Source organism: Homarus americanus, unplaced genomic scaffold (assembly GCF_018991925.1).
Source record: "Homarus americanus isolate GMGI-L3 unplaced genomic scaffold, GMGI_Hamer_2.0 scaffold53233, whole genome shotgun sequence".
Lineage (NCBI taxonomy): Eukaryota > Metazoa > Arthropoda > Malacostraca > Decapoda > Nephropidae > Homarus > Homarus americanus.
The window spans coordinates 3,301,909-3,324,948 of record NW_024751660.1 but is presented as its reverse complement, the minus strand read 5'-3'; the positions used below and the strand labels follow the sequence as shown (position 1 = coordinate 3,324,948).

Genomic DNA, 23,040 nt, shown 5'->3' with positions numbered 1-23,040 from the left:
TTATCACTAGAGGCGGCCGGACAGATACAGCGGTGGCCGGATAAATACAGTGATGGCCTTTAGTGCTGTATTATCACTAGAGGCGGCCGGACAGATACAGCGGGCCGGATAGATGCATTAAACATTCCTGAGCTTCGTGTCGCCTCTGGCAGTACACAACTCAACAGTCCAGGAACTCAACAGGATTTACCGACGCCTGTCTCACATGATATAATTATGTGTTATGTATACTAGGAGGTTATGTATACTGTGAGGTATGCCTACTACCAGATATTTATACTATATGGTATGTATACTATGAGGTACTGTATATATACTATGTGGTATGTATACTATGAGTTAAGTATACTGTGGTATGTATACTATGAGTTAAGTAAACTATGTGGAATGTATACTATGTGGTATGTATACTGTGTTATGTATACTATGAGGTAATATGGCGCAAAATTAATACACAAAAACATACAAAAATTACACTATTTTTTTCCGGTAATCATTAACACTACACGGAACAAACTCATTATGGGGAGAATAAAGTTCCAAACATATTTAGCACAATAAAAGTTTCTTCTGGCCGGAGTTTCAAGGTCTCAAATAATCATGCCAAAACCTCTTGCTAAAGGCTATCCTGTCAGCCATCAGTTCATTTTTGTTATTATTATTATTATTATTAGTGTTATTATTATTATTATTATTTTATATTTCAGTGAACTTTTATTTTTATTTTGCAACAGTTTTGATATTTGAGTTCGGTGGAATGAATAATGTATGAATTTAACTTTTAGTCCGGATAAAGTTTAACCATTTTCAACAGTTTATTTAGCTAACTAGAATAACAAATCACGGAATATACTGTACTGCATATCACCTCTCGAGTGTCGCACACTAGTGAGATTTTATGATGTGAAAAAAAATAAAAATGCTTTATCTTCTTCACTCAATAATTATCAAATGTATCTTAATTTAACATCCCAAAACTCATCTCTATTTAAGGTCAGTGTGTAAGGCTACCGTCACTCGCCAAGTAAAATGACATAACAATATTTAAGCCTTTTTTTTTCATACAGCCACTAATTCATCGTCACAATGTCTTAATTCTACGAGACGAATCACTGTGAACAAGCATCAATCTATCACAGAGACGTACACATACACACGCAAATATACACACGCAAATATACACACACACACACACACACACACATATATATATCCGCGTGAGTGAGTGAAACGTCCCCGGGAACACGTTAAGAGGGCGCACACCACCCACCCACACACACGCACGCACACACTAGCTGGGCGAGGGAGGCGGCAGCAGTAGCAGGTATGTGGTGGTGGTGGTTGCTGTAAAGACGCGCGCCCGACACTGCCAAGTCCCGCTGGTTGGTGGTGGTGGTCGCTCGCTCGCTCCCTCCCTCCCACCGAGCACGCGCCGATAATGCCATTCAGCTGGACACCTCCCACACCACTCTCCGATCATCAAGTATAATATCCCTCCCTTTGTCGGTGTGTCTGTCCCATGCTCCCCTGAAATATGGCTTGTATACACCATAGACTTTGATCTATATTCTGCTACAGAGTATAAACAGGGCCTATCTTTCCGCTGCTAGCTGGCTGCGTTTACCCCCCTCCTCCACGCTGGGATACACTCACTCTCCCTCACACTCAAGTAAAGACAGATATTACACGACAATTACGAATTTGCATAAATGATTACATTGTGGGTTTCATAAACAAGTGGCGGAAATAAGCATAAATAAAAACGGGGTAAATTGTGTATTCAACATGGACCAGCATTACAAATCGTTATCCACATTGAAGCCTGCTTTTGCCGGATATATACATCAGGTGGTGTGGTAGATATATTCAGTTTATTGGTTCGAAAGAATATATGATGTGCAGCCGGATGGAAAGTATTACCACTATTTTATTACTAAAGTATACTGTTCAGTGCATAAAAATAATATGCGAGCTCAACGCCACAATTCAGGCATTATAAATATTGGAGAAATTCGAATACGCAAATAACTTCCCAATTAATACTAAAATGAAATCTTTTTAGGAGTGTGGTCAAGTGGATACAGTGCTCGCTTCCCATCCTTAAGGTCACTGGTTTGCGCATGGGATACTTCCGAGTGATAGTGGAGGTATGCAGTGCCCGGCCACGTTGTCTCTGTGTACCAGACGTTTATTATACAGTGAACATATAGGACCCACTTTTACAATAGTGTCACGAGTCTACGGCCCCCTGCCTTCAGGAGTCAAGAAAGACAATATTTAATTTCTGGAAGCTGTCTGTTATAACGCACACCAGACCAACATATGAAGCACACCAGACCAACACAAGACGCACACCAGACCAACACAAGACACACACCAGACCAACACAAGACGCACACCAGACCAACACATGAAGCACACCAGACCAACATATGAAGCACACCAGACCAACACAAGACGCACACCAGACCAACACAAGACGCACACCAGACCAACACAAGACGCACACCAGACCAACATATGAAGCACACCAGACCCAACACAAGACGCACACCAGACCAACACATGAAGCACACCAGACCAACACAAGACGCACACCAGACCAACATATGAAGCACCAGACCAACACAAGACGCACACCAGACCAACACACACCCAGCAGACCAGCACAAGACGCACACCAGACCAACATATGAAGCACCAGACCAACACAAAGACGCACACCAAGACCAACACAAGACGCACACCAGACCAGCAAGACGCACACCAGACCAACATATGAAGCACACCAGACCAGCACAGACGCACACCAGACCAGCACACCCAGACCAACACAAGACGCACACCAGACCAACATATGAAGCACACCAGACCAACACAAGACGCACACAGACCAACATATGAAGCACCAGACCAACACAAGAAGCACACCAGACCAACACATGAAGCACACCAGACCAACACAAGGCACACCAGACCAACACACTCCCAGACCAACACAAGGTACACCAGACCAACATAAACCACACACCAGACCAACACAAGACGCACACCAGACCAACACATGAAGCACCAGACCAATATATGGAAGCACTGAATAACACAAGACGCACCAGACAACACAAGACCGCACACCAGACCAATAACCAACATATGAAGCACCAGACCAACACAAGACGCACACCAGACCAACACAAGACGCACACCAGACCAACACAAGACGCACACCAGACCAACACAAGACGCACAGCAGACCAACACAAGACGCACACCAGACCAACACAAGACGCACACCAGACCAACACAAGACGCACACCAGACCAACACAAGACGCACACCAGACCAACCCAAGACGCACACCAGACCAGATACAACATACAGGGAGAGAAAACTAAGGTGTGTTAACTTTACACATCACAGTATAATATGATCGTCATGAAGAGACAAGACTTAGAACATATTTGTACCACATCTGACGACACACCTACGCTGGCTGCCGACCACTTGATTCAAATACGAAGACAAATATAAGTAATAACCCGAGCGTTTAAAGACCATAAAACTACAACACCATTAACAACACCATCACCACAACACCACCACTAACAACACCATCACCACAACACCACCACTAACAACCGCCTTCAACTGGTTACAAAACAGTAGTGACGATACGCAATGAAGCATCCAAAACGACATTTCATTAATAAATTCTATTCAACTCAAAAAAAAATACAAAATAAAGGTACTGTATCCTCCACATCCCTCGCCCCCCACTACAATATCTCCTCTCGGTAATTTATAAAATACACAGAGTTAAGGTACACGATATCCACAAATTTCGGCCGTGTTTGTTGGTAGTCATAAAGAGTGGTGATAGCGCGCGTGCTGGCCCACCCCGCACACGCCTGCTACAAGCCATTATTCAAGCGAGGCAACGCAAATCCAATAGCCTCAATAATGCCAGTCGCTTAATGCAATTAGGTCTATTATTACTGCGACAAAAAAGCCACTCAAACTTTATATGTTATTTTCGTGAATTTAACAAACACGCAATAGAATTCCCTAGATTTAATGAGCAGCTTTAATACAGACGTCATTAATAGCCTATTCTGACTTGGGGGGGGGGGGTAAATGTTCTATAGCAACAATGGACTTACCGCAGTGACTCTATTTCTTTTCCAGGATTCCTTCAAACAGGGTCTCTACTGGAAAGCTTATACATAAATAAACTCTTATTCAGCCTTCCATGATGCGCTTATCCGGCCTCTGCTGTATGGCGTCAGGTGCTGGATATTGTGGGACGTGCCATTAAGCTGACCCCCGGGACCTGGCACCGTGTCAACCCGTGTAAGTGTCATTTCGCCCAACACCCCGCGATTATTAACCCAATTATGGTACCTCATATATGGTGTGTAGTGTAACTGCTTGTTGATGACCTCAGTTAAATTACACAACATTCAGCCCGAGTCTCTCTGTGTTGTGGGTAATAGAGAGATTACTAACTTTAGGCTGGAATCCAACATTTAGAAATAAAGAAATAATTAAAACAAACTACAGTGAAAATAAGGTTCTTACTACCATTATATATTGTATGGTGTAACGTTGTATTTCCCAGTAGTGTCTGTTAGAAGTCGTGATGTTTAGTTTGGTTAGGTTTAGATTGAACTGATCATGCCCAGAACATTCTCAACACGTGACAGACTTCCTCAGTTGTCACCAGCATCCTCAGTCTCAGTCGCTGTTATTTACAAAGATATGTAAAATATTAAACAAAAGTGCATTACTGTACAAAACTCTAAAGGTAAAATTTATACACCTATCAAAGTAACCTGTTTCAAATACCATTAATTAATTAATTACGGAAGTGCTGGAACTATCACCGTGGAAACAATAATAATTCACTTGACTAAACACAAGTTGACAACACTTTTGATATCAAATTTATGGTGTTATATGTAAACCAATATATTATAAATGTTGCCAAGTGTGTTATGGTCGCCAGTGTTGCCAAGTGTGTTATGGTCGCCAGTGTTGCCAAGTGTGTTATGGTCGCCAGTGTGAAGTAAAGTTTATTTCTGTTCGTGATTATTTTACCTGTCGTTAAGGTCGGTGGTCCGTGCCTGTCCAGGACACACTCAGTTCACCTTGGTGTGAACTGGCACTTAACTTTACTGTTGGGGAAAGAGAAGGAGGTCGAGTGCAGTGCCAAGTTTTTTGTGAGAGTATCCACACACACACACACACACACACACACACACACCACTTTCCCTCCCACCTCTATCGTAATGCTATCAACTGCCCCCCATCCCCTCTCCACTCAGCCACGGCTCTCTTTCTCCACCCCTCCTCCTCTCCACCTCCCCCTCCTCTCCACCCTCCCCCTCCTCTCCACCCTCCCCTCTTCTCCTGCCCTCCCCTCCCTCTCCCCCCTCCTCCCCTCCCTCTCCACCTCCTCCCCTCTTCTCCCACCCCTCCTCCCCCTCTTCTCCACCCCTCCCCTCCTCTCCCCCCTCCCCTCTTCTCCACCCCTCCCCTCCTCTCCCTCCTCTTCTCCACCCCTCCTCCTGATTACTTCATTGATCTCTGGCAATCTTTGGATCCAATTGTGTTACATATATCAATCGGAGCGTGTTAAAGGATCGCCCACCTCGCTCGCTCCGCAGGCACGATATAAAGGGATTTGATCAGCCGTTCACTCTGCAATTATATTCGCACCGTAACTTTTCACTGAGATGATTACATTTGTACTGTGGCTCTTCTCTTAACGATTACAATTGTGCCGAGGATCTTCCCTTAAACGATTACATTTATACCGTGGCTCTTGAACGATTACATTTGTGCCCTGACGATTTACTTGAATTATACCCATATATTTATGTACTACCACCACTTTATAATCTGATTACATTATAACCGCGACGTTTCAATAATTACATTTCAATTACATTAATTTGAAGACATAACTCGACAACCACATCTGTTTCCCGTAGCTGATTATATATTGATGTACTAATACCTCAATTAATTACCTTTCTCTCAACTGTCCGATTATATTTCCTTTATCCTTTTTTACGGAGGAGAGAGAGAGAGAGAGAGAGAGAGAGAGAGAGAGAGAGAGAGAGAGAGTCATCCATCTACTTGACAACATGGGCGTTCTATACCCAACCAAGGAACCAATTAGAATGAAATAATAAGAACGGCTCCGTCAGTGATCCCGAAAAGATCCAACGCCACAAAGTTCCTCCTCGACCTCCAGAAATCCCCCACCCTCCTCCACAAGCCATTATTGCCTCCAGCTTCCTCTTCCCACTCCGTCTATTGCCGCCGCTTCGAGACGTTGGATCCAGCTGCGGTGTTTTTCAAATCCATTGCGTGTGTGTGTGTGTGTGTGTGTATGTATGTATGTATGTGTGTGTATGTATGTGTGTGTGTGGGTGTGTGTGTGTTGTGTCGAGACTCTTAGTGGGTTTTTTCTCGTTTGTAAGTCTGTTTTTGTTGTTTATTTCGTCTATTAATATGTCTGTATAGATGTCTCGTCTTAAAAGTGTATGAAAATGTGGGTTTTTTAATATATTGGTATAGTTTTCATTTACTTTTTTCCACTCATCTTATATTGGTATAGTTTTCATTTACTTTTTTCCACTCATCTTATGCATTTCTTGTCACTGAATCTCAACAGAAAACGAGAAGAATGAATAAAGTTCATTAATCCTGTATATATACCTAACGCTGCGTATATTCTCACTACCATGGGTCACCTCCCTACCATGGGTCACCTCCCTACCATGGGTCACCTCCCCAGACGACGATAATATTTCAACCCTCAACTCCCACCGCCTTTCGAGACCTGCAGCCATCAAAGTGCAGTACAGCGATACATTCTCTTCCTTCCATTTACCGCCTCTTGTGATCCGTCGTGATTGCATTTTGTCCTCTCTCTCTCTCTCTCTCTCTCTCTCTCTCTCCTTCTTTCTGTTTCTCCTTTTCATTTTCATTTTTTTTATAATGGTATGGTCTTTCTTCAATTTTATTTGTTATCGATTTGAGTGAGTCGTGTGGTTGCCTTTTCTCTTCCATTCGGTCTAGTTTTCCTCTTCTTCCTCCTCAAATCTCACTTTCCATTCGGTCTAGTTTTCCTCTTCCTCCTCCTATTCTTCCTCAAAATCAATCTTCCATTCAATCTATAGTTCTCCTTCTCCTCCTCTTCTTCTCCATCTTTATCCTCCTCTGCCCTCTTCCTCCACCCCAGTTATACCCTAACAAGATGGTCCGTGATGATGGCAGCGTCTTTGTCTCTACTCCACACTTTCATTTTCCATTTGCTACTTCCATTATCCTTTATCATCCTGAGTGGCTCCTTCATTATCCTTCGTCGACCAGTTTTTTTTTACTCATTTATTCATTCATAAGTGGCTGAGTGTATTATGAGCACATCCACTCGTTCTACTGTATGAGTGGCTGAGTGTATTATGAGCACGTCCACTCGTTCTACTGTATGAGTGGCCGAGTGTATTGAGCACATCCACTCGTTCTACTGTATGAGTGGCTGAGTGTATTATGAGCACGTCCACTCGTTCTACTGTATGAGTGGCTGAGTGTATTATGAGCACATCCACTCGTTCTACTGTATGAGTGGCCGAGTGTATTATGAGCACATCCACTCGTTCTACTGTATGAGTGGCCGAGTGTATTATGAGCACATCCACTCGTTCTACTGTATGAGTGACTGAGTGTATTATGAGCACATCCACTCGTTCTACTGTATGCGGCCGAGTGTATTATGAGCACATCCACTCGTTCTACTGTATGAGTGGCCGAGTGTATTATGAGCACATCCACTCGTTCTACTGTATGAGTGGCTGAGTGTATTATGAGCACATCCACTCGTTCTACTGTATGAGTGGCCGAGTGTATTATGAGCACATCCACTCGTTCTACTGTATGAGTGCATTATGAGCACATCCACTCGTTCTACTGTATGAGTGCATTATGAGCACATCCACTCGTTCTACTGTATGAGTGACTGAGTGTATTATGAGCACATCCACTCGTTCTACTGTATGAGTGGCTGAGTGCATCTTGAGCACATCCCATATTCTTTATAAACTCCCCATAAAAATATAAAAATAAAGTGATCGTAAACATTTTCCTAATTTCATAACCAATCTCATTCAAATAACAAAAACACAACTTGAGAAAACAAAAACAAAAAAAAAACACAAAAAAGACGAGGAAAAAAAAGTGGTAACCGATGTTCCAAACAGCTGACTCGAGCCAGCTAAGTGATCAATTAATTTCCCGCCTCACCGACCAATGACGATCAAAGCGGCAAAGTTGGTCTCCGGGCCTACAACTTTTACCACTCCAGGGGCGCCTTCACCTCTCCCTCCACCTAGTGAAAACTTTATAGACTTTCTTCTCCATATTTTGTCTTATATTAGAATGATGTTTTGTCTCAAGGGAAAATAATAAGCTAATAATAACCAGGTAGATTTATTTCACCTGGAGTATATCGAGCCTGATTCATTTGGCTTAACAGGTGATTCGTGTTGCTCCTCCGCCTGCAGGTATTTAATGCTACTGAGAAAATGGAGAGAGAGAGAGAGAGAGAGAGAGAGAGAGAGAGAGAGAGAGAGAGAGAGAGAGAGAGAGAGAGAGAGAGAGAGAGAGAGAGAGAGAGAGAGAGAATTGAATTGAATTGTAACAGTTTATTTAGCCAGAAAAACAGATACAGAGTGGATAATAATAACAATATTAACATGGCTGAGCCAGTTGAGAACCTGAGCTCTCTTTGAGGCACCTGATATATTCTATACATTTATCTCAAGGAAGTATTATGTAACATTTAGTATCATCTGGATTAGTACAATAGCATGGTAGTAATAAGTACATCTCATAGTGTTACCACGGTTATCACTTCAATATTTATTTATTTTATTATTTATTTATTTTTTATTTATCTTTTATTATTATTTTGTTTATTTATTTATTTATACATACATATACACATACATATATATACACACACAGACACAGACACACACATATATATATATATATATATATATATATATATATATATATATATATATATATATATATATATATATATATATATATATATATATATATATACTGTATATTAGAGTGGAATTTAAAAAACATAAGTATAATGGGGGAGCAGTATAATCTGGGTTGTACAGTAATAAGGTTGAACAAGAGGACAGAGCTTTCAGTATTATGTCAGTTGGCAATTATGTTTATTGCAATGGTAATTACTTATTTATTTACATGATAATGTCCGATAAAACGGTTTTGATGGTACAATAAAAGCTGGTACTGTAAATATAGTAAGAGTTACAAGAAGTATTAATACTTCGACAATAGATATTTTTTTAGAGATGCTTTAAAGGAAGAGAGGGAGGGAGAGAGAGAGAAATAATATGCAGGTAACAATAGCGGACGTAAACCTGAAAAGATCCAAAGGCGCTTTCGTGATTATTCATATCTTCAAGGATTACCCCCCTCCCCGCCCCCCCACACGCACACATGACCCACAAGAAAAGAAAGCGGCGACCACATGACTCACACTAAAAGAAAATGGTGGCCGCATGACTCACACGAAAAGAATATGGTGGCCACATGACTCACACGAAAAAAGAAAACGTGGCCACATGACTCACACGAAAAAAGAAAACGTGGCCACATGTGAGAGGGGGATACTGAACTAGTGTGAGATAGAGGCGGTAGGGGAATGGATGGGAAGGGGGGTAAGAGAGGCTGTATAAGGACACTGGGTTAGCTGCAGTTTCTCAGGGCTGCAGGAACTCAGCTTGTCCCAGGGAATGGCAGCTGGCACTCTTCCTGATTGTCTCGCCCCTGGGTTATGTATGAAGGCAGCAACACTAACAAGGTGCCACCAAGGAAGAGGGCCTTTTTTATAGAGGGTCTCTCTTTCCTGTAGGAGTAAGTGGGTGGAACTTGTCAACGCTCTCACTTGATATTAAGAAAAAGTGGGTAAATTTAATATGATATTCGACGCTTTGTAGTATAATTATTATTTGGGATTGTTGGTATTACTGTTTTAAGGTGTTCGTCCGTTCTAGTGTGTGTGTGTGTGTGTGTGTGTGTGTGTAAAAGTACCCCAAGTTTACATTATTCTACACAAATTATTACGATAGAAAGAACACGTATAATACCCTTAACCTATTAACTCTATAATAATTATTCTCAACATACTTTCATTTTCAGCAACACACACACACACACACACACACACACACACACACACACACACCAAAACAACACAAAACAAAAAAAAGTACTGTATTCATCCGCCGAGGGAAGTCGAGGCTGTAACGCTACAACTTTAATAATTAAACGTAAACATTTTTAAAGTAGTCACCGCGCGTTATGAGAATGGCGGCGTGATGCAAGTTTTACCAGAGTGGCGTAAGATACAGTACAACAGGGTGTCTCAGATAAATGTATACACCACTACCTTATACAGATTTTCATGGTAGAAAGTGTGACTGGTTTATTATAACAACATTGTCCTGACTGTTGGTGTGTGAGAACTGCCACAAGTGAGGACAATGTTATAATACCACCAACATTCACACCAACTCTCATGAAAATCTGTTAATGTAAGTGTTGTATACATTCTTTCTGAGACACAATCCTCATGACATGTATCTGAATGTTGAAGGCTATATTAATCACCTCATTGCATTACGATAGTGAACTGTTTTTACCCATTTGTTCCCCACGACATCGTCAGCACCTCAGTGGGGAGCTTAAGATACACGACCCAGGTGTCAGTCGAGTCCATTTTGGTCTATAAAGTTTGGCACTTGTTCGTAAAATATGTAGGAGGGAGGAGAGAGAGAGAGGCGGTGGTGATGGTGGAGAAGGAGAGATGGTGGGGGGAAAGGGGAGGAGGGGATGGTGGGGAAAGGGAGGGGAGATAGTGGGGAGAGAAGAGATGGTGGTGATAGGGGAGAAAGGAGGATAAGAGGGGAGATCAAAGAAGGCCGTTATGGGGTCCCTAGGCGCGCGCACACACACACACACACACACACACACACACACACACACACACACACACACACACACACACACACACACACACACACACACACACACACACACACACACACACACACACACACACACACACACAGTTCTATATATTAAAAAAACCTTAGTTACAGTCCGTGTCCGCTTATGTATGATGCGTCCCTAAAAAATGAACACATGACATAATATGAAACACCGAGCGAAATATATAACATAATCCACTGAGACTCGAATACCGCACTTTACTGATTATGTTCTGGGTAAAGGTACACGAGTTTATTCAGCTGAGGGAATACCCGTACAGGCCCCGATAGGATATGTTGATACCTTTATATCCATCCTCCGTACTTGAACATCCAACACAGTAATTATCCAAAACACACTTTGATAATCACAAAAATATCAATTTAAGACATACAAATCAATAATTATCAGAAACATTTACTAATAGCAAACAAAAATAAGCACTAAATATAACCAAAATATATAATATCAATTAAAACAACCAAAACAAACCGTAATTATCACAAAACTATAACAAAGTTTGGAACGTGTAAGACTTTAGAAGACTGTGGATCTACAGGAGGTGCTGGGGGAGGCGTCGTCAATCCAGGCAAGAGTTAAGTCACGCCCTCGAGGCTATACAGGACTAGTGAAGCTCCCTCCTTCCTCACTCCCTTCACCCCCCGGAAATTTATTCATGGGAAAAAGATGGGCGCGGCTTTACTATAAATACTTTATTGGCATCGTCGTTATAGTCTTCAATGGCTCTTGTTTAGAGTTCATAGTGTGTGTGTGTGTGTGTGTGTGTGTGTGTGGATAATATCAGAGTATTGTAGTTCACGAGAAGATGAGAAGTAATTAATGTATTCAAATCATTAGTGGATAACTCAGCCTCCTTCTCTGAGTCTTAGTTGTTGAGTTCCTGTTTACTATTGTTTGAGTACCCGCATTGTTTATATACTGTATACCTGCACTGTCACTATATACCTGTTAATGCTGCAACAATGAATACTTGTATATACAGATTTTCCCTCCTACATGAGGCTCTTATTTATAACCCTCACCCGGACCACCTTAAATATCTCCATCCCTGGGAGCTTAGAAAGGTCACTCATGAAAAAACAAACATTGCTGGCCGTAAAGGTGAGCAAGACCCACGACACCATCAACACGACACCATCAACACCACACCGTCACAACACACACCACACCATCACCACCAAGCAATAACTCTTCCCTACCCACGACAGACTGCGCGAGTGTTAGGTTGGTCTCAGGGTTGGCTGGTCGGGGTGTGTTAAAAGTCGCTGTTATTGTGTTTCATAACTGTTGATGGGTGTACTGATGCGCACACACACACACACACGCACGCAAATACAGACTATCAGACATGCACGCAAATACAGAATATCAGACACACGGAAGCATATACAGACTATCAGACACGCACGCAAATACAGACTATCAGACATGCACGCAAATACAGAATATCAGACACACGGAAACATATACAGACTATCAGACACGCACGCAAATACAGACTATCAGACATGCACGCAAATACAAAATATCAGACACACGGAAGCATATACAGACTATCAGACACGCACGCAAATACAGACTATCAGACACACGGAAACATATACAGACTATCAGACACGCACGTAAATACAGACTATCAGACACGCACGCAAATACAGACTATCAGACACACGCAAATACAGAATATCAGACACACGGAAACATATACAGACTATCAGACACGCACGCAAATACAGACTATCAGACTATCAGACACGCAAATACATAATATCAGACACATAAATACAGACATCATACAAGACATATACAGACTATCAGACACGCACGCAAATACAGACTATCAGACACACGGAAACATATACAGACTATCAGACACGCACGTAAATACAGACTATCAGACACGCACGCAAATACAGACTATCAGACACACGGACGCAAAAAACAGACTTTTCAAACACACACACACGTACAAACACACACACACGTACAGACTAGTAATTCTCGACCTTGTCCGAGTTCTTAACTGGATTCTATTCATGCATCAAGTAACATCTCAATCCACACTTACACAGACAAATATTATGGTCACTGTCTCTCCACCGGTGCCAAGTTGACGTCCCACAGGCGCCAAATATTTAAGCCCAGTAGGCACCTGAGGCACATGTAAAGTGAGCTGCTAACACGACGCCTGACCTTCTCTTGGGAAATCTGTGGTGAACTTGGGAGAAACTGTGACGCCTCCTTCATAATGTGGGGTGGGAGGGGTGGGGTAGAGGGAGTTGGGGAGTGGGAGGGGGAGGGGTAGGGGAAGGGGGAAGGGGAGGAGGGGACAAGGGTTATATCAATGTCACACTCGCAAACACTATTCTTATTTCCCAGGGGCTGTTTACCTACAATGTTACCAGTACTTGCCGGAGAGCTGGACCAGGGGGGGAAGGGGGGAGGGCAAGGTTTATATAACGTCCCGAGTTATTATAGTTCACAGGGTCGGTAAAGCACTGGTCTTTATCCGCTTGTGTGTGTGTGTGTGTGTGTTGAACCAGAAGGACTATAGTACGAGCACATTAAGCTTGAGTATTCTCCTCACAGGTGCCACGGTGAATTACCAATATGAACATCACTGACATTCAACAATTTCAACATTATCCTATAGACAGCCGCCGCCCTCGATGCTTCTGCGCGGGAGATGAGTCTTCGTAAGGACGCGATAACCCTCTTGCCTACAGGTAACGGAGCCCAGCACGCATTCTGTGGTCTCTGACGGGTCTATATACGTGAACCAACAGGATTACCGCCCACATAATACACCTTTGTTTAGAGTCTCAAAATAGAATGGCTGTAAAGTTGTAAAGGAACCATACAAATTTACATATATATCACCTCACTCCCTGTACCCAAGGATATTTCCATAGTTAAGCATAGCGACAATAATGGCTCTTTGTTGATACAGGACTATATCAAAAATAGCCATCCTAACACTAACCTATCCTTCATCCTCCAAAAAATAGTGCTAGGATGGGTAATCTTTAGGTGAAATACGCTGATGGGGGGAAGGGACATTCTTCAGGTGATCCTTAATTATTATTTGCCAACTGGGATGTTCTGAACTCAAATCCCTCAGTAGCTGTGAACCCAGGTGAAGACAATAGGCACCGTCCTGAGCTCTTCCTGCCTCAGAGCTCACCACCACAACAAAGAGGCCGTCGCGCGGGGCAGAAATAGCGAGCAAGCGATCCTGTATAAACAATGCAGCCTCCCCAAGACCACTGCTTAGGAATTGAAGGTTAGAGTTGATAATGGGTCATGTTTGGTGAGAAGGACCTCATTAGTTGAATGACCAAATATAACCATCAACAACAGTAAGAGTGTAGGTGGTACAGAGACAACGCCTGCCTGCCTGCCAACCTTGCGTCTCGAGTTAGATTCCCCCATGAGACAATGTGAGAAGGGGTGTTTTCCAGTGTGACATTACCAAACACGGTTAGGTTTTCTCTGAGTAATGTGGCTTCCTCCTAACACTGGACCCCACGAGGATAACCATCACTGGACCTCTAATGAGACTAGTTATTAAAAAAAACTCCTTACAATTTCCAGAGATGAATAATTAATGAATCAAGCAAAGTTAATAATATATTCCAAAAATCAATAAATAGAATAATAACATCAACACATCCAAAACCACAATAACATCAATTACCTCCCAGAAAAACCTTAACATCACATCGTCAGCAAAAATGGAATATATATTTTTTTGTCTGATCGAGTGTCTGGGGAAATCAAGAAACGGCGTGCGACCAGTAAGCAGAAAATGGATCCCTGAAGGCGGTAACTGAAACAATTATTCTGGTCCACTCGCCCATACCACTACCCGGTGGCTCTTTACACGGTAATGTGTGTACCTAACAGGGTGACATTGGTTTCTATGTACACGTTAATACAGGCATCGGTGTACAGGAGTTTAGTACAGTATTTCGAGTTTCCATGGATAGGGAAATAACTAAAAGAATTTTGGGGTGAATTTCTTGCTTAGAATTTCCTCAAAATCCTGTAAAAATAATGACAAATATTCTGCCCACCCCAATGCTGTATATATATATTCATTCAAAGTTAAAAATTACAAAAACCAGGTATAATTCATGTTCTTTTAGTCAACGTTGTAATATTAGTAATCTTTCTAAGTTTAAGTGAGCATCTCTGTTTAAGTTTTCCTTTTTGTTTCGTTGTCCTGAACTTATTGTCTTGTCTTCCTGAATTATCTCAAAAATACTCCCCCACGCATCTGGCCCGATCACTCCACGGAATCTTCAATGCACCCCCACCCTTCCCTCCCCCCTCGTCTAACACACGAAACTCTCCCCCACACACCACAGCTTATGACCAATTCTTAGTCACCCCCTTGTTAACGTCCAGGTAGTTTCAAATTATTATCGGTCCTGCAGAATATTCTCGGACTCGCTCATCCGGTGTTTGCTCTGTCCACCACTGGCTATGAGGAAGAGCACGATAAGGGCCTCTGGTGGTGCAGTTACAGACCTCCCTCGTTATTTCACATGGAGGGAGAGTACAGTATATAGTTATGCTCACTGAAGACAACATATCATAAGGTTTAGCTGCAGGTTAAGTAGGCTTTATCCCAAGACTCCGATCCTAATACACCCCCCTCCAATTAACCTTACTGGAACCCTTACGACTAGGAAACCTTTATGAAATAGGAACCCATTAGAAAGTAACTTCAATCCTAATGGTTGGTTATAATAGGGGAGGTCATATCAGAACGACCTCAACTTACCCACTCACGTCACAATGATTCATCTTACATGGAATAATACTCTAGTCTATAACGTTATGTGGTGATGATGACAAGATGATGATTGTGATGATGATGATGATGGTGATGATGGTTATAGTGTTGATGATGAAAGTGATGATGATACCGATAATGATAATACCCAAGTAAACCTTAAGTCAATTACCTGGAGAAATATATAAACGACACCATCGCCGCCAACACACAACCATTAATTAGGCAAATGGTTATTGGAATGCCTCCGGTTACACCATTTTACTACATCACATTCTGGTAACAAGCCGCGTCACTCAGCGTAAAAGAGCAATAAATGTATAAAAAAAAGTTCCCACTATAACAACACAATGGCTGTTATATTTCCAGCTGGCGGACTTTTATAACCCGGCTTTTACACGAGGTCGTTAAGTTATCCTTGTGGGAGACGATTACCTGGTTCACAGTAACTCCCACAATCCCTTAGTACTGACATCTCTCTTACAGCCCATAATCCCTAACTAATAATAACTCTTACACACCACAATCCCTGTAGGCGGGTCGGGGAAAAGTGTCTCTCAGTCAGTCAAGTCAGTCAGTCAAGACCGTTCATTAAGCTGACTAATGCGGCGAACCATGACGAACCATTAGAGCCAGATCATATCCACACGTCTTTTAAATATTTCTAAGATTATAATATCCTCGTGACAGGGGGTGCACCTGAGGCCAGTTCTGGTGTCATTATTTTAAACTTCCAACTTTGTGTCGTAGCTTCAGTACACCAGTTAGAAGCGTTTTCAACATCCCGAATTCAAGGGCAACATATTGTATAAACCTCTGAGAATACATCTTTGTGTTGTAGTTGGTGTCAAGTACGTTCTCCTATCCCTAAAATAATGGACAAATTAGAATAAGGACTTGTGAATACGGGTTCTGATCGATACAATAATAATAATAATAATAACAATAATAATAATAATAATAATAATAATAATAATAATAATAATAATAATAATAATAATAATAATAATAATAATAATAATAATAATAATAATAATAACAATAATAATAATAATAATAATAATAATAATAATAATAATAATAATAATAATAATAATAATAATAATAATGACTTCTTACCTCCGCCGTTGGGGTCATTATTGTTGCCATTAGAGTTGATAGGTCGACCATGAATGCAAGTGTTGAGTCGCGGGGGCGGGGGCGGGGGAGGTCTGGAGGGAACCGCCGGTGGGTTAGTCTCCTCATCGCGCACACCCCCTCCGTCTGTGTTCCCCGCCGGCCCGATGGGCATTCCGTGTTTATTATCTATGTTCGTTACCCATTGTTTTTCACGCCTGTTTTCTATTTACAACCTGAAAAGGAGAAATATGTTTATTATCATCACAATCTATCTGTTTAATAATAACATAATCACTGTAGATCGAAAATATAGGTGAAGTTTTAAAACATATATACTGTACGTCAGTGATTCATATTAGTATTTAACGAGGCGACAACCCAAACACCGAGGATAATATGATATATTGTTATCTTGACACTTCTCATTCATTGAGGATCCCTAGTGAGGTCATACACTAGGAGATAACGTGCACCCAGGGTCGGTAATATAACCCTGGGTGGGGCGCGCACCCGGCTGTATTTGACAAAGAAAAAATATATAAACAAGAAACTATTTTTAAAGTAACAAGATATCAAATGGACTGAAACATATTAATGATTTCTACTGTTGATCTGATCATGATATACATCACTACTAAACTCTGGCTCACAGCTGTACCGTATATATATATATATGCATCCCGGGGAGTGACACAACCTCGAGGAGAGAAAATGTGTTCTAGAATAAATGACAAGTAACCGTCCAGGACTCACACAGGGACCAGAACGGCGAGCTTGGAAAAGGAGTCACGCGCGCCTCCCTCCTTCCACGTCAGGCCGGTAACCCACTATCACCTCCAGTCCTGAGTCTAAACTGTTCGTAGCATAAATATCACTCGTAACTAAAGGTCTAATAATGCACCTAACTGGCAAACTTAAGCTAAAACACAAACGCCTATAAATACAGCCACAAATTATAAATAAAACTCTGCCTTAACTGGACAAGTTCACTTCGAACCTTAAATATTGAGTTGTAACTAATACTAAGTGAACATAACGCACCCAAAGTAACATGTTAATTATGGGCATTATTTGTTATCATATTTTAAATCAGCCAATAACTAGTACTAATCATCCTATGAACCTATTATTTTTTGTAATCTGGTGTCGTATCTGAAGGTCTGAATATTACCGGTATCATCAACGTAAGCGGTGTCAAGTTCCTCGGTATCAAACTCTTACTTCCTTATCACTAGATGGTGATGATGATCTGGTAACGTACAGGGGTTAAAAAGAATTATTATATCTGTGTTTCTGCACTGTCCGTAATTCCAGAAATGTATAGGAGAAAACATGTAAAAAAAAAAATCCCTCACGCAGAACAAAACTATCGGTCTATCAGTCTGTCAGAAACGGTGGACAATATACCCGCCTTGACACCCATACATCATAGTAGGTAGGACAACTACCCCCCATTGCCCGACCTGACCTGACTTAATGCGTTTATTTTAACCTACCAGTTTAGGGATTATCCTTACCTGACCTGACGTACTTTGGTAAAACCTGCCAGTTTGGGGAGTAGCAATGACCAGTCTGAGTTCAGTGCTTGAGCTGTTCACAGTGCACCTATAATTCTCCAGGTATATTATTACTTTTCGCATCACCTTATCACGGAGTTCATCCAAAGTGAACGTGATAAAACGAAGCTTATTTATGATGGCTACATCTATGTGAAGCAGAAAGTACTGGCAAATGGTGTTATATCTTATGAATTTGAGAAACGTCGGCATAGCAACTGTAAAGCCAAAGTTAAAAATTGTGGAAATGAAGTAGTTGGCCATGTAAATGACCACAGAAGTACTGTCTGTCAGGCAGGAAATCAAGAAGAAAGCTATAACACCCAAGAAACCGCGCAGCAAATTATTACCAAAACAGTTTAGACCCTCAGAAGGTGCCTGAACACAACCACCACCTGTAAGACATATTCGACGTGCAATAAGACGCTACAAACAAGCTGTCGATGCCCCTCATCCCATTCCATCAAACCTCGCTGACTTGGTCATTCCATCTGAGTATATAAGATGACAGCTGATGGTGAAGATTATCTGTTGTATGATAGTGGACCGAGTGATCATTCTATGCTCGTGTTTTCCACAGCTAAAAACCTGAGGCTACTGGAGAATTGAACTGATTGGTTTGTTGATGGAACATTTAAAGTTGTACCTCAACTGTTTTACCGACTGGACACTATTCATTCTCTGGCTTCAAAAAGAGTTAGTCCTTGTGTTTATGATCTGCTACCAAACAAACACCAAGCAACATATCAAGACCTTCTCCATCAACTCCTCACCATCAACCCTATGCTCAATCCAAAGACCTTTCTCATCGACTATGAACAAGCTGCCAGGAGTGCCATTGAAGAGGTCTTCGCCAACGCAACAGTCAAGGGATGTTTCTACCACGTATTGCAAAACACATATCGCAAGGTGCAATGTGAGGGATTACAAGGAAAATATCAAACTGATGCTGACTTTGCCCTGAAAATTCGAATGCTACCAGCTCTGGCATTCATCCCACAAGGTGAAGTGGCTGACACATTTGAGACACTGCAAGAGACTATGCCACCTGAAGCTGATCCTGCCATAGACTACTTCGAATATATTGTACATACACTGGCAGACAACGTCGACATAATAGGCGAGCTCCACGTTTCCCTGTCAGCATGTGGAATATTTACGATCGTGTAGCCGAAGATTTACCTCGCACCAACAACTCCTTGAAGGATGGCATAACTATATGCTAGCTAACATTACTTCATTCCATCCAAATATCTGGAAATTTCTTGGTGTTGAAGAGGGAACAGGCAGTAGCCAACATCACCATCAACCAGATTATTGCATGTGATCCGGCACCACCTAAGAGGAAACGTTATCAAGATTCAACAGTCACAATAGCAACCATCGTACATGACTTCGAGAACCGCCATGTGTTGAACTTTTTGAGAGGGGTAGCTCACAACTTGCAATTTTACTATTTTAGTGTGATTTATGTCAGTCAATTTTTAAATATTAAATATGACTGATCCACCATTTTTCACCCAACCACAATTTTTTAACAATGTTTTTTCTAGTTACAGAATTGTAGTTACCAAAAAAAATTGTTTAAGTTGTTGCATTTTGTGTATATAATTATTAGTTATTACTACAAATAAAACATGAAAATAAAGCATTAATTCATTGTGTTACTTTCTCCTCTCTATTCAGAAAGTTCCATGCTTTGTGCTAATTATTCACTGCCAATGGGGGGCAATTGTTCTATGGGGGTAGTTGTCCTAGAACCATCATAGTAAAGTTTCCTTGAGTTACCGCTGCCATGCCATACCATACAGCCCCGTTTTCTTTGAAGCTTTGGTACCGAGAGAGATGCAAATAACCTACAGTAATACTCTATATTCGATTCACCATCAACTTATAATATACTTAGGTTCAATGTATCTAAAATCACACGCTGTTTGTTGCGCTTAAATGTTCTGGTTTATATATCTTGTCAACCAAAGAGCTTCAGACAGTTTAAATGTCTTTTATATTTGTATGTGAAAATTTGCAAGTGTTTATGGTCAGTCAACTTATGTATCTTTTTTTCAATCTAAATGTTATTTATTCTGGCATTATGGAATTAACTATAACATAAGGTAAAAGTTGAGTAATATAATACTAGTGAGTGTGACCCTACCAAACATCACAAGTTTCCCGGATCCTTGTTTCCTCCTGCACTAACACTGGACAGACCAACCACCTGAACGACTAGGGAGCTTATAAGTGGCGAAATGATTAAAAAAAATATGACCTGGGTAGATCTTCACTACAGGAGAATGAAGACTAACTCGCCGAATCGACTTCACACCTGGAGGAGCTGAGGTCATGTTCCTCTTTAGGGGAAGGAAATCAATACATCTGTGGCGAAGTCAGTGAACCAGCCTGGCTATATGCTACAGAATTACATCAATTATACGTAACTGGTTAATTAATAAACTTACAGGGATAATAGGACCGAGGGAATTATTCTATCGGTTTGATGATACACTCTCGGTACAGTAAATAGTTGTCTGTGTGTGTGTTTGGGTAGAGTATCCAGGGTGTAATTTACCAATGTGTAGTTGGGTGATGGAATTCCATGGCATGTGTTGCAGTGGAGTGGATATTGTTATTGTAAGAGATGATTGATTGGATAAATTCATTGTATGTCAAAAAATATTGTTGTGTTTATTTAGAAGCCATCACAAGAATCAAGTTATTTATTTACATTCACTAAGTCAGTCTCTACTGATGAACAACTATAAGTAATTAAGAAACTACACAGAAACAAAGTGAAAAACAACTGACCCTTGTTATTTTTTTTGGGCATATAACTACACAATAAATATCTCACATACACAGACACAAAAACGTTCCCCCCAAAAAGATAAAAATAAAATAATTCTATAATCTAGTGTGAACTTTGAACCCCCAGTGAACCTTCCTCTCACCCACCCCTCTGCCAGCTTCATTATTGACTGGTTCAAACTGCACTTCGCCGAGGTTCGGGTATAAATTGGTTGACAGGTTGAATAAAAATAATAAATGAATAAATAAAACACGATTTACATCCCCGGAGACTATAAGAACAAAAGGTGATCGTTCAGTCCTGGTTCATATATAATGGACCAGTACCAACAATTATGAAATATTTCTATTATGTTAGGAAATATAATTAACGCTCTTGGCATTCATCATCATCGTTACTCTGATAGTTGTTGATTCGTGTTTATCATTTCTTCCTTCTTCACGTGTTTTAATTAATACTCAGCATTGATATAGGTCTCTAACGGACCAATCATGTCTGTGGGATCCTCATTCCTTATCAAATTAAAGATGGACTTATAAAAACACAATTATTATCAGCAGGGGAAAAAACATTATAACACGAAACCATTTTCCTAAATATAAATACATAATATATAAACCATTTTATTTTCTCACGCCAAGTTGTATTATAATCCCTTAAAACAATAATATTTTCACGGTATTCATATAAAAATATTTAAAACTCACTATAGTGTTGAATTTAGCACCACCGATATATTAGAAATTCACAGAAACAGAAGATATTTATTATGAATTCTAAAAAGTATTCTACTATCGATACGTAAACACCCAGTAGGCAACAGCTGACGCACCAACATAAACAATACGTCATCAGACACTATTTCCAAACTTTGTATAATCGTTAACTTTGACCAACGAATTACAGTTGTATAAGTCATAATAATAAAAAATCAAGACGCTATTGTTCAGGACGCCATATGAATATTTCCACGCAGTATTTCCTCTCTCTGGTATTTCTAAAGCTGCACTGTGCTGGAAGGCATCACCCGACAAATTTATAATCCGCGAGAAACTACATTCACAGCGGGATATTTCAACGCATTGCTATAAATTAATATCACCATTTTATACGAATTCTCTTGAACACAAAAAAAGGATATATCTTCATTATTCTTGTATATACGAATATTATCAACATGAAGGTGTGACATGGGTAATACCAGTAAATGTTTGTGTGTTTAAATGGTGACACACACACACACACACACACACACACACACACCAAACGTAAACACACACATTTACCAGCGTCAGGACTGCATACATTACATTACCAGCTACGGTATTATCAACAGCTTGCACTAAACACACGATAACAAACACTCGCATAACCACACGGACACAAGCCAAACAAACATTCATAGGCACATACACATTTCCAGGTCAGACCAATTACCTACATCAGCTATACTGCAAGGAACACACACACACACACACACACACACACACACACACACACACACACACACACACACATTTAACATTATTTCAAATAGAGAAAAATAAGGAATAAATATGCTGAGAGGTGACTGGTGATGCAGAGAGATGACTACTGATGGTGGAGGTGACTGGTGACAGTAGGAGGTGACT

General features: G+C 40.9%; 2 protein-coding genes across 4 annotated transcripts in view; one reads left to right on the top strand and one right to left on the bottom strand.

The window, feature by feature from the left end:
- LOC121854693 overlaps positions 1-23,040 on the bottom strand; it is a 134,820-nt gene that overhangs the window by 85,331 nt on the left and 26,449 nt on the right. For all 3 annotated transcript variants that reach the window (XM_042349404.1, XM_042349406.1, XM_042349405.1), the window contains exon 2: positions 17,048-17,280. In XM_042349404.1, the coding sequence (XP_042205338.1) occupies positions 17,048-17,219 (172 nt within the window). In that variant the 5' untranslated portion in view covers positions 17,220-17,280. The remainder of the gene's footprint in view (positions 1-17,047; positions 17,281-23,040) is intronic.
- Positions 19,387-19,773, top strand: LOC121854730. Its single transcript, XM_042349468.1, has one exon. It carries the CDS (start codon positions 19,387-19,389, stop codon positions 19,771-19,773), a length of 387 nt encoding a protein of 128 aa, XP_042205402.1.

What these genes read in the sequence shown, in the direction of transcription:
- LOC121854730 (XM_042349468.1), top strand. Translation starts at nt 19,387, where the DNA reads ATGCTCAATCCAAAGACCTTTCTCATCGACTATGAACAAGCTGCCAGG.